The following is a 13,008-nucleotide window of genomic DNA, read 5'->3' as shown; positions in this document are numbered from 1 at the left end:
ATAGAACTAAATAGGCCATGAACAAGATCAAAGAAGGCACGTGGGACCCATATACAGTTGCAAAAAAAAGTAGGTGAACCCCTTGGGATTACGTGGAGTTTTGCATGAATTGGGCATAAAATGTGCTCTGAACGTCATCTAAGTCACAACAATAGAAGAACACAGTCTGCTGAACATAATACTACACAAACATTAAATGTTGCCATGGTTTAATTGCACATAACATGTAAACATTCACAGTGCAGGGAGGAAAAAGTATGTGAACCTTTGGACTTAATAACTGGTTGACCCTCCTTTGGCAGCAATAACCTCAACTAAACGTTTCCTGTAGTTGCAGATCAGACCTGCACAACGATCTTGAATAATTTTGGACCATTCCTCTTCACAAAACTGTTTCAGTGTAGCAATATTCTTGGGATGTCTGGTGTGAATCGCTCTCTTAAGGTCATGTCACAGCATTTCAATCGGGTTGACGTCAGGACTCTGACTGGGCCACTCCAGAAGGCGTATTCTGTGCTGTTGCAGCCATTGTTTTGTTGAATTACTTGTATGCTTTGGGTCATTGTCCTGTTGCATCACCCATCCTCTGCGGAGCTTCAGTTAGCAGACAGATGGTCGTACATTTTTCAGCAAAATGTCTTGATAAACTCTGGAATTCATTTTCCCATCAATGACAACAATCCGTCCAGGCCCTGAGGCAGCAAAGCAGCCCCAAACCATGATGCTCCCTCCGCCATGTTTTACAGTGGGGATGAGGTTTTGATGTTGGTGTGCTGTGCCTTTTTTTCTCCACACATAGTGTTGTGTGTTCTTCCCAAACAACTCAATCTTGGTTTCATCTGTCCACAGTATATTTTGCCAGTAGTGCTGTGGAACATCCAGGTGCTCTTTTGCAAACTTCAAACGTGCTGCAATACTCTTTTTGGACAGCAATGGCTTTCTCTGTGGTGTCCTCCCATGTACTCCATTCATGTTTAATGTTTTCCTTATTGTAGATGTGTCAACAAAAATGTTAGCATGTGCCAGAGATTTCTGTAGGTCTTTAGCTGACACTCTGGGATTCTTCTTTACCTCATGCAGCATTTTGCGCAGTGCTCTTGCAGTCATTTTTACAGGACGATCACACCTAGGGAGAGTAGCAACAGTGCTAAACTTTCTCCATTTCTAGACAGTCTGTCTTACCTTGGACACATGAACATCAAGGCTTTTGGAGATACTTTTGTTACCCTTTCCAGCTTCATGCAAGTCAACAATTCTTGATCGTAGGTCTTCTGAGAGCTCTTTTCTGTGAGGCATGGTTCACATCAGACAGTGCTTCTTGAAACCAGTAAACCCAAAACAGGTGTGTGTTTTTTAAGGGCAGGACAGCTGTCAGCAACACATCCAATATCATCACACTGATTGGAGTCAAGGTTGGCTCACTCCTGGCTCCAATTAGCTCTGGGAGAAGTCATTAAGCTAGGGCCTCACATACTTTTTCCTCCCTGCACTGTGAATGTTTACATGTTATGTGCAATTAAACCATGGCAACATCTAATGTTTGTGTAGTATTATGTTTAGCAGACTGTGTTCTTCTATTGTTGTGACTTAGATGAAGTTCACAGCACATTTTATGCTCCATTCATGCAAAACTCCACGTAATCCCAAGGGGTTCACATACTTTTTCATGCAACTGTAGGTGAATGTAGCAAGAAATAGAGGAATACTGGGAGATCCTTCATTTTAAGCAGATTAACCACTTCCCATCTGCCCTATAGCAGAAATACTGCTACAGGGCGGCACGGGTGCACAAAATCACATGTATATATATGTGATTTTGCATTTCCAGGTAGCAGGTGCAAGAGCCGAGCATGCCCTACCCATGCCACCATTTGCGGCTGTCAATCACCGGTCCCGGATGGTGATTACCCTCCGACGCCCGGTGATTACCGACAATCACCGACGGGTAGGAGGGCTGCTTTGTTTACGAACAGTCCTCCTCCCCGTCGGCTCGGGCACACTGCTCTGGATGTCTGTGCACAGCCATCCAGAGCAGTGTGCTTACAGTGAAGCACACACCCCCTAGCCCTCTACTAAAACACTCCCAGCACACAGTTAACCCTTTGATCACCACTTCCTGCCCAGTGCCATTAGTACAGTGTCAGTGCTTTTTGTTAGCACTGATCACTGTATTGGTGTCACTGGGGATGTCAGTGACACCAAGTCAGTTCCCCCCAGTGTCAGAATGCCCACGGCAGTCCCACTATAAGTCGCTAATCGCCGCCATTATTGGTAAAAAAAAAAAATTCCAGTATCTATAACGCCATTTGTAAACGCTACAACTTTCACATAAACCAATTTATTTACACGTTTTGGGATTTTTTTTAGCAAAGACATGTCGCAGAATACATTTTGGCCTAAATTTATGACGAAATTTGATTTTTAAAATTTTTATTACATTACACACAAAACAGCAGTGTTTGCAGAATCAGGCCTAATCTCTGTTAGCACTTGATGGCAAATTGTTTTGTAGCGGTTCAAGCAGTCCCTGACAGCCAGGTGCTCTTTTTCCCGTGAGTCGCACTAGGTACCTATAAATTTAGTGGCCAAAATGTCAATGACAAGGTACTCTAAAGAAGAGTGCTACAGAATTCTGAGCATGTCAGATGAGAGCGAAGGGAAAGACTCACTGACACAATCAGCCTCAGAATACAAACCTGTAGACAGCAACGGCACCCTGACAGATAGCTCAGACAATGGACAAGATGTCCCTGCTAAGATTACGCGTACCCGACCCCGTTCCCAGGTTGCTGAGATGTTACAATTGCATGATGACTCTCATATGCAGCAGAGTGCCAGTACTAGTGCCGCTCTACCTTTTGGTGAGCTGGCAAGCACCAGCAGCCTAATACATCCTCGTCTTTCACATACCAGCACTGCAGTATCACTTGGTGATGTGACGAGTCCCATAAGTGCAGTACTAGCTGGTGCAGTGGCGAGTGCAAGTGGTATCCCGTAGCCACCAAGAATTTTCACACAGGCCCGTAGAGCCCCTAGTATCCTTCCGGATGTGCTTGCAAATCCCGATTGGTAGCACAGAAATTCTGCAGCACCTGTACTTCCCCCATTCACTGCCCAACCCAGAATTCAGGTGGAAACAACAAATTTAAATACTCCCCTTGATTTTTTGGAGCTGATTTTCACAGAAGATCTATCTGTATGCATTGATTGTGGATCAAAGTAATTCATATGCACAACTGTTTATCGCCACCAACCCAAATTCAAACCTTGCCAGACCATTCGCATGGGAATCCAGTAAGGTTTCTGAAAGTTAAGGTTTTTTTGGGGCCTAACCTCAACATGGGCATCATTAAAAAAAATTAATTGCGGCTGTATTGGTCCACAGACCTGATTCATCATATGCCCATGTTCTCTGCTGCCATGGCCAGGCATAGATATGAGAGTATAATGTGTTTTATGCATTTCAATGACAACACACTCTGTCGTCCTTGGGGTGACCCTGAATTTGACCGGCTCCACAAAATTCGGCCCCTCTTAAATCACTTTAATCAAAAATCTGCAGATGACTATACTGCCCAGCAAAACATCTGCGTTGATGAGTCCCTCATTCATTTTTCTGGTCGCTTTGCATTCAAACAATTTCTACCCAACAAGTGGGACAGATATGGTGTCAAGATGTATAAGACCTGTGAGAGGGCAACAGGCTATACATATAAGTCTTGGATTTACAAGGGAAAAGATAGACACGTGGAGACCCCCAGATGCCCAGACTACATGGGGAGCAGTGGCAAGAAAGTTTGGGACTTGGTGTCATCCTTTTTCCATATGGGGTACCACTTATACGTGGACAATTTTTATTAAAGCGTGCCACTATTTAGACATTTGTACAATCTTGGAATTAGTGCATGTGGCACCGTGCAACCTAATCGCTGGGGCTTCTCCCAACGGCTTGTAAATACCCATCTTAGAAAGGGGGGAAAAAGCCTGCTTTAGAAATAAGGATGTCATTCAGCTGCAGCACTGACTTGTTTATTCTGACAGCAACAGGGTCACACTTTTTCTGGCAGAGATTTCTTCTCTTTTTCATTCAGCCCACAGGCTGTATAAGAAAAAAAAAAAGAACATAGCATATACACCCAACAAGGACCAACGACGTACTGGTACATCACTGAACTTTAAGTGGTTATAATTTTTTTCAGCCGGCGATCAGCTTTCACGTAAAAGCAATCCTAGTAGCTAATTAGCTGCAGGATTACTTTTACAAGCAGCGAGAGAAAATTTCCCCCCCTCCCCCACTGCCTTCCATGGCCTGCTCAGGCAGTCCCGTCCCATCGGGGGTACCTGAGAATGCAGCCGGTGTTTCTGCCAGCTGACCATAGAGCTGATTGGAGACCGGAATGGTGCCAATTATCTCTACAGTCTAAGAAATCAGAAGCTGCAAGCATTTAATCACTTCAGTTTCACAGGATATAAACAGCGCCATTTGTACATTGGGAAAGCATCTGATCACAACAATCTCGGTGAGATTAGATAATGTAAGAGGAAATATCTGATAGACCCCATATTTCTCAAAAAAGAATATATGACAAAGCCCACTGAAGTTATAGGGACAGTGTAAAAATAATTTTAAAAAATTAAAATAACTTGAAAAAAAAAGCACCCTCACCCCCCTGCACCTGAGTGCGTGAGCATTGACCCTGTGCCAGTATGTAAACAGCGGTTGCACCATGCATGGGAGGCATCACCGTAAACGTTAGATCACGTAAAGTAATTCTAGCACTAGACCTCTGTAAATCTAAAATGGTAGCTTGTAAAGGCTTATAAAGCATTGCCTATGGATAAAAAAATGCATGCAGTTTTCTTGCCATTGCACGGGACATGCACAGTTTTAAAACATGTCATGTTTGGACCTATTTACTCGGCATACCATCATCTTGTTACCAAATAAATGGCCTATATTACGTGTTTTTGTGCATTAAAAGTAAAGAAAAGTGTATTTTTTTCAAAACATTTGAATTTGAAAAATCGAAGCGCAATTACTACGTGACATAAAAAATTGCAGCACCCACCATTTTATTCACTAGGGTGTCTGCTTTAAAAAATATATCATGTTTGGGGGTTCTAAGTTATTTTCTAACAAAAAATACAGATTTTTTTCATGTTCTCAAAGTGTCAGAAAAGGCTTGGTCTTCAGGTGGTTAGAAAAGTGAGTGATGTGTGGCATAAACTTCTAATGCTGGGCATAAAATGCCCCCACCCCCCAAAACAACCCCTTTTTGGAAAGTAGACACCCCAAACTATTTGCTAAGAGGCATGTTGAGTCAATAGTTTTTGAAAAATTACACACAATTGTCACTTGAATGATCTATTGCTCACACGTGCCATGGATATATGTGGAATTACTCCCCAAAATACATTCTTCTACTTCTTCCGAGTATAGAGATACCACATGTGAGAGACTTTTTGGCAGTCTAGCCAAGTACAGGACCCCAAAATCCAAAAAGCACCTTCGGGCTTTTAAAGGGCTTTATTTCCTCATTACACTTTCTGACTACCTATCACAGTTTTGGAGGCCCTGAAATGCCAGGATAGCACCAACCCCCCACAAATGACCCTTTTTGGAAATTAGACACCCCAAGGAATATGATAAGAAGCATGGTGAGTATTTTTCAGATCTCGTTTGTTGCCACAAGTTTTTGGAAAATGAAGAAAGAAAACAAAAACATATTTTTTCTGTTCTTTTTTTATCTTTCAAAACCTTGTGTGAGAAAAAATTAGATCTGTAAAATACTCACCATGCCTCTTTTTAAATTCCTTGGGGTGTCTACTTTCCAAAAAGGGGTCATATGGGGGGGGGAGGTTGGTTCTATCCTGGCATTTCAGGGCCTCCAAAACTGTGATAGGTAGTGAGGAAGTGAAATGAGGAAGTTACGCACCTTCAGGCTTTCAAAGTGGTCATTGGATTTCAGACTCCTGTATGTGGCTAGGCTCCCAAAAAGTCTCACACATGTGATATCCCCATACTTGGTAGAAGTAGCATAATGTATTTTGGGGTATAATTCCACATATACCCATGGCTTGTGTGAGCAATATACCATTTAAGTGACAACTTTGTGTAAATAAAAAAAAAAAAAATGTTTTTGTCATTTTCCAAAAAAAAAATTTTTCCATGGATTTAATATGCCTCTCAGCAGGTAGCTCAGGGTGTCTACTTTACGAAAAGGGGTCCTTTGGGGGAGTTTGTACTGTCCTGGTATTTTACCACCTAAAGAAATGTGATAGGCAGTCAGAAAGTAAAAGCTGTGTAAATTCCATTATCTATACCATAGTTTGTAGATACTATACTATCACACAAATCAATATAAACTTTTTGGGATTTTTTTTTACCAAAAACATGTAGCAGAATACATTTTGGCCTAAATTTATGATTAACTTTAGGTTTACTATATATTTTTATAGCCAAAAGTAAAAAATATCATTTTTTTTAAAAGAATTTGGTGTTTTTTTGTTTATTGCGCCAAAAATAAAAAGCACACAGGTGATCAAATACCATCGAAAGAAAGCTCTATTTTCTGTGAAAAAAAAGGACGTAAATTTTGTTTGGGTACATCATTGCATGACCATGCAATTACCAGCTGAAATAGTGCAGCACCGAATAGCAAACAAAGGCCTGGTAAGGAAGGGGGGTAAATCCTCAGGAGGGCAAGTTTTTAATATGCCCCAGAAGTGATAAAGGAACATTCATTTATGTCTCAGCTTTTCTTGTCAAAAGTTCTAACAATGGCTTCAAATTTAAGGAAAAATAATCTGCGACCCTGGCTGAGACACAAACACCCAAATATAGTTAGGTCCATATATATTTACCAAAACATATTCAAGCAATAGTTATATAATTGATATGGGCTGAAAGTGGACACTCAAGTTTAATTTGAGGGTATGTACATGCAATTTGGATGTATTTATGATTATATTCATTTGTCCAATTACTTTTGGTCCCTTGAAAAAGGGGGAACGGCTACTCTTAAGAGCTCTAATTCCTAAACCCTTCCTCCAATTTGGATGTGCATACCCTAAAATTAAACCTGAGAGTGTGTACTTTCATCCCATATCCATTATATAACTATAGCTTGAATATGTTTTAATACCTGAAAAATCAAAAATTGTGCCAAATTGTGTCCAAACATATATGAACCTAACTGTAGGTGAACTGGGAAACCCAATGGAGCTGTAGGGTACTGTCCGCTGTAGCTCTAGTCCTGGGGTCTAACAGCAGATTATTCACCAGAAGGCCAGGAAAAATAGCAAATTAATCTAGTATATGAAGCAACGCTCTAACAGAGGGGCCTAGATCTTTACAAAAAAGCAGTAGGTCGTCTGCATACAATGCTCCACATCTATCTATCATTAAGGAGAACAGGAAGAGAGAAAGGGGCCACCCCTGCCTGGTTCCCCTACCAATGGCAAAAGAGGAGGAAATAGAGGTACCAATTTGGAGAGCCATCCTATGGCGACTGTAAAGTGACCCTGTTGAAGTCTATTGCTAATGTGACCAGATACTCTATTTCCCAGTACCCCTTTCAAACATCTGCTAATATTGTGCACTATATTTTAAGCTAATAACAGTGTTTTTTTTGTTAAACAATCACTATATTAGTTTCTCACCAGACACTGCATACAATAACTATTTAGACACGTTTTCAAATATAGTTGAGAAAGTGCATATAACTGCAGATTCTGAGAATTGTATGTAGCTTAAAAAATGTTTGATCACCATTTTTAGGTCCTGGATGTCAATGTATCCCAAAAGTGCATATAGAGCTTTCAGTGGATGGAGTGAAATGCATTTAATGATAATCAAATTATTAACAAAGCAGGAACATATTTATATATATAAAAACATGAATTATAATCAAAGCAGGAATGTTTACTGTGCAGACAGATGCTATTTCTCTATATGTTCAAATGATCTCTCTACAGCTTTGAAACCTTATTTAAGAAACTTCACAGGTAAATTGGTCCATTAGGTATCACAGTGTATAAAGCACAGATAAGATGCCAAACAGGGTTGTAAAATCCTTTAATCGAGCTCTGTATATCTGCAGGAAAAGGGTATCTGATTTTACCTCTCTTTCTTCATGTGGCGTCTGTCCATCTAGCCGACAGTATTCATAGCCACGCCACATGCAGTAATCCTCCAAAATGTCGAGCAGTCGAGTCATTTGACTAAAAATGAGAACCCTGGAACCTATCACAGAAGAATATAAACATTGCTGTTGTTATATGTCCTGTCGCAAACAGTGCACAAAATATGTAATCACATTTTATTCAGTGAAGCAATCACTAAAATATATTCTGGTGTCCATCCGTGATTTGTTATTGAATTGGAAATGGATACATGATTAAACATAGCAACCCTAGGAATCTCAAAGTAAGCAGACATCCTATATGTACACTGCCCACAAGGAAAATGTCTGGAAGACATTTTCGAAATCTCCAAAATAGAAGCTGACGGGGTTTAGCAAAATATATTACAACACTGCCATCTAGTGTAAAAGAAGAGATGGCTTAATTCTGAATGATCAGCAAGTTTAAAGAACCAGTGAACTGTTTTCAAGGAATGACTTGAAAGGAGAGAAGGCTGTAAACAAAGCTGCTGCTCTGATAGCCTGTGGTGGTGGGGTTATAGTACAGAGCAGTTGAGAAGGCTAGAGAGCTAGTGCATACTTGCATATTAAGCCTGGTTCCTGATGCAAATCTCCTTTATCAAAATGAAATTGAAGAGAAATGAGCAATAAAATATGTCCTGATTGCTTAAAGTGGCTCCAAAGTCACATTCTGTTTTCTACCTTAAAGCATTCTCTGCATTAAGGTAAAAAACTCCCAACTACTTGTGCCCCCCACTCCTCCTCCAATCCCTAAATACTTCTCTGACTCCTCTCATGATCCAGCGTTGTCCCAGTCGCAGTCCTTCTCTCTTCAATTCCTGGTCTCACAGAAGACATAGGCAGCAGAGGAAGCCACAGGCTTCTGTTGCTGTCAGTTGGATCCCGTGCTCACCATGGGCATAACTGAGCCGCAGTTTGTGTCTATGGACATGGAGGGAGCATGCCCAAACAGGTGACTCGTCAACACACGGCACCTGCAGGAAAGGAAAGGACCAGTAGAGAACACCAGAAGAGGAAGTAAGGGACCACTCTGTGCAATACCATTTCACAGAACAGGTAAGTATAAAATCTTTTTTATTTTAATTGACTACTGTCAGGGCAGGAGCTGAGGAACGGACAGGCAGGCCTAACAATGTAACGCACTGGCTGACGACAACCACCACCCACAGACCGAAGTCCCTCAGGGCGCGGAGTCTAAGTCCCAGGATGCCCTTCACCAGGGCCCCTGATGGTGGGGATGGACTTGACGCAGCCAGGAACCAGGTCGCGGCCCCCGAGACACCTCAGCTGCGGTAATGGCCGCCGCCAATGGCGTGTAGCTGGTGGAAGAGACAAAAGAGTAGTCAGACAAGCCGGGGTCAACAACAACAGGACAAAACAGTACAGGACAGCAGACGAGAATCACAGGTCACGAGCCGGGTTCAGCAACAGAGGGTCAGATCAAAGGAGAATACAAAGAATAGTCAAGTCACAAGCCGAATCAGATACCAGGAGAGTCACGAGAGTCAGAACAGAGTAATAGCAACACAAAGACACAAGTGCAAAGAGCATGTGCGGGCCACAGGCTTATATGTCATCAGCCACACCCCTCTGGGGGATGGACCACAGAAACCTGAAGGCATAAAAGGATTCCCATCATGCACAGCAGAATCCAAGATGGACGCCAGCACATGGAGTAACATAACCTCAGGGAAAAGGTAGGACCTTGACAACTACAAACATTTGCCTTTACAATCACTTTAATTCTCCTAGACAGTAAAGAGACTCTTATTAGGATCTGTGTAACATTTTAGTTTAACACTAATTTATTGTTTGAATACAGGTAAAAATTCCCTACTACTTGTTCCTTCCTCCCCCCATCCCTAAACACTAACCTGATTCCTTTCATGATCCAGCACTGTCCCAGTTGCAGCTCTTCTTCCTTCACTTCTTAGTCTCAAATGAGACACAGGCAGCAGCAGGGGCTATAGGCTACTGCTGTTGTCAGTCAAATCCTGTGAGGAGGGAGCGAGGGGCGTGACTGAGCAGTGCTGTGTGTGTCTATGGATGAACGCAGACCAGCTCAGAAGGGAGCTTGCATGGATGCCCTTTCAGCACGCAACCTGCTGGGGGAACACCCACAGGAAAGGAGGAGCAGACTCCAGGAGGAGGAGAGGGGGACTCCAGATGATAAGGTAAGGAATCATTCTGTACAATACCATTGCACACAGCAGGTAAGTATAATATCTTTTTTTATTTTAATAAAAAAAATTGCCTTTACAATCACTTTAATTCTTCTAGACATTAAAGAGACTCTTACTAGGATCTATGTGAAACATTTGAACTTAAAACTGACATTGTTTGCATACAAATGCAAATGTATTAGATGTTAAACTGCCACTTCAAGGTTCACTGGTAAAATACCCTCCTATTCTAATTTGCAGGAGTACCCAGACTAAAAACTATGCATAAAACAGATCTGCACTGTATGGCCCTGTCCAGAGCTGACAGTCTGAGCTTTAAAATAGGCCCACTCGTATGGCTGGGTCCTCATTTTTATGGATGGCTGTGAGTAAGGGCCCAACCATCGAAATAAATAAGGGTTGCAGTATGGTAAGCACATGGCTGGGTGGGACTAATTCTAAGGAAAATCTATGAACTATCTTGCTTTGCATGTAATGAGTCTATCTCATATATTAGTTTCACCTTTTAAGTTGCATTAGTGAAATAAATGAACTTTTGCATGATATTCTAATTTTTCGAGTTTCACCTGTATTTGTAAAAAATGGATCAATCCTGATGTAGTGATGGCCTATCTCATTTCTTGAGGCCCTAAAATGTCAGGACAGTACACATACCCCCAACTGACCCCTTTTTTTAAAGTAGACAGTCCAAGGTATTTAATAAGAGGCATGGCGAGTGTTTTACAGTTGTAATTTTTTGTCACAATGTTTTGTAAAATGAAGAAATTAAATAAAATGTGTTTTTTTTTCTTTCACATTTTCTTTTTTACATTCTGTCACCAGTGCAGTGCAGCGTTATCATATGACTGGTGTTGCAGAGATCAGGGATACTGACTGGTAACAGTGTCTAAAGAAATAAATAATATTTGTATTTAATTTTTTAACTGGCTTTCATTCTCTACAGCATGCTTACTATTGTGATGCTGTGATTGGCTACAGTGAATAACATGATACAGGGTTCGAAATAGCATGTGATAACTCTTGGCAACTCACAGCATCACAATAGTAGGCAAGCTGTGATGAATGGAAGCCATTCATGACAGTTTTGCTTGGTCATAGTGATTACGTGATACCCCGGCTACTCACAGCGGCCAGGGACTGAGCATTGTGATCCGTTGTGTCCACCGGACACAGCAGTTGCAAAATCGTGCCATTGCCGCTACGGGTACGATGTGGTGCCTTGCGATGCCGCCCACCAGAATCAAATGTACTATTGGCGGACGGCAAGTCGTTGAAGTCTAGTTACCTTCTTGCTATCAGGGGCGGACTGACCATTTGGAAACTCGGGCACTGCCTGAGGGCCCGGGGTCAGTAGGGGGCCCCATAAGATGCCCCTGGTACCTTTTTCATAGGCTTTTTTGAGTTTGGGCAAGCATACGGGGGCCCCATGATCCCCTATTGCCCTGGGGCCCCATGAGTTTTCAATCCGCCCCTGCTTGCTATCATATAGGTCAGGGGTGGGCAAACTTTTTGACTTGAGGGCCGCAATGGGTTCATATATTGGACCCGGGGGCCGGACCAAGAGTAGATGAATGATGTGTATGTGTCATCCATAGTAAGTATAGTAATATTCCCCCATAGTAAGCATAGTAATTAATCCCCCATATAGTAATTCATCCCCCATAGTAATTCATCCCCCGTATAGTAATTCATCCCCCATATAGTAATTCATCCCCCATATCGTAATTCATCCCCCATAGTAATTCATCCCCCATATAGTAATTCATCCCCCATAGTAATTCATCCCCTATATAGTAATTCATCCCCCATATAGTAATTCATCCCCCATAGTAATTAATCCCCCATATAGTAATTAATCCCCCATATAGTAATTCATCCCCCATAGTAATTCATTCCCCATATAGTAATTCATCCCCCATAGTAATTCATCCCCCATATAGTAATTCATCCCCCATAGTAATTCACCCCCAATATAGTAATTCATCCCCCATATAGTAATTCATCCCCCATAGTAATTCATCCCCCATATAGTAATTCATCCCCCATAGTAATTCATCCCCCCATCGTAATTCATCCCCCATATAGTAATTCATCCCCCATATAGTAATTCATCCCCCATAGTAATTCATCCCCCATAGTAATTCATCCCCCATATAGTAATTCATCCCCCATAGTAATTCACCCCCCATATAGTAATTCATCCCCCATATAGTAATTTATCCCCCATCGTAATTCATCCCCCATATAGTAATTCATCCCCCATCTAGTAATTCATCCCCCATATAGTAATTCATCCCCCATAGTAATTCATCCCCCATAGTAATTCATCCCCCATAGTAATTCACCCCCCATATAGTAATTCATCCCCCATATAGTAATTCATCCCCCATAGTAATTAATCCCCCATATAGTAATTCATCCCCCATAGTAATTCATCCCCCATATAGTAATTCATCCCCCATAGTAATTCATCCCCCATATAGTAATTCATCCCCCATAGTAATTCATCCCCCCATATAGTAATTCATCCCCCATAGTAATTCATCCCCCATATAGTAATTCATCCTCCATATAGTAATTCATCCCCCATAGTAATTCATCCCCCATATAGTAATTCATCCCCCATAGTAATTCATCCCCCCTATAGTAATTCATTCCCC

The 13,008-nt window shown here is 41.7% G+C and overlaps 1 protein-coding gene across 2 annotated transcripts in view; it reads right to left on the bottom strand.

The window, feature by feature from the left end:
* Window positions 1-13,008, bottom strand: part of LOC149461455 (SWI/SNF-related matrix-associated actin-dependent regulator of chromatin subfamily A member 1) — a 277,776-nt gene that overhangs the window by 179,328 nt on the left and 85,440 nt on the right. For both annotated transcript variants that reach the window (XM_089678297.1, XM_089678296.1), the window contains exon 12: window positions 8,124-8,245. In XM_089678297.1, coding sequence (XP_089534423.1) covers window positions 8,124-8,245 — 122 coding nt within the window. The remainder of the gene's footprint in view (window positions 1-8,123; window positions 8,246-13,008) is intronic.

This window comes from Staurois parvus, unplaced genomic scaffold (genome assembly GCF_062004578.1).
Source record: "Staurois parvus isolate SC_StPar_1 unplaced genomic scaffold, SC_StPar_1.0 ptg000202l, whole genome shotgun sequence".
Taxonomy (NCBI): domain Eukaryota; kingdom Metazoa; phylum Chordata; class Amphibia; order Anura; family Ranidae; genus Staurois; species Staurois parvus.
The sequence above is the reverse complement of the archived record's forward strand: the minus strand, read 5'-3'. Positions and strand labels throughout refer to the sequence as shown.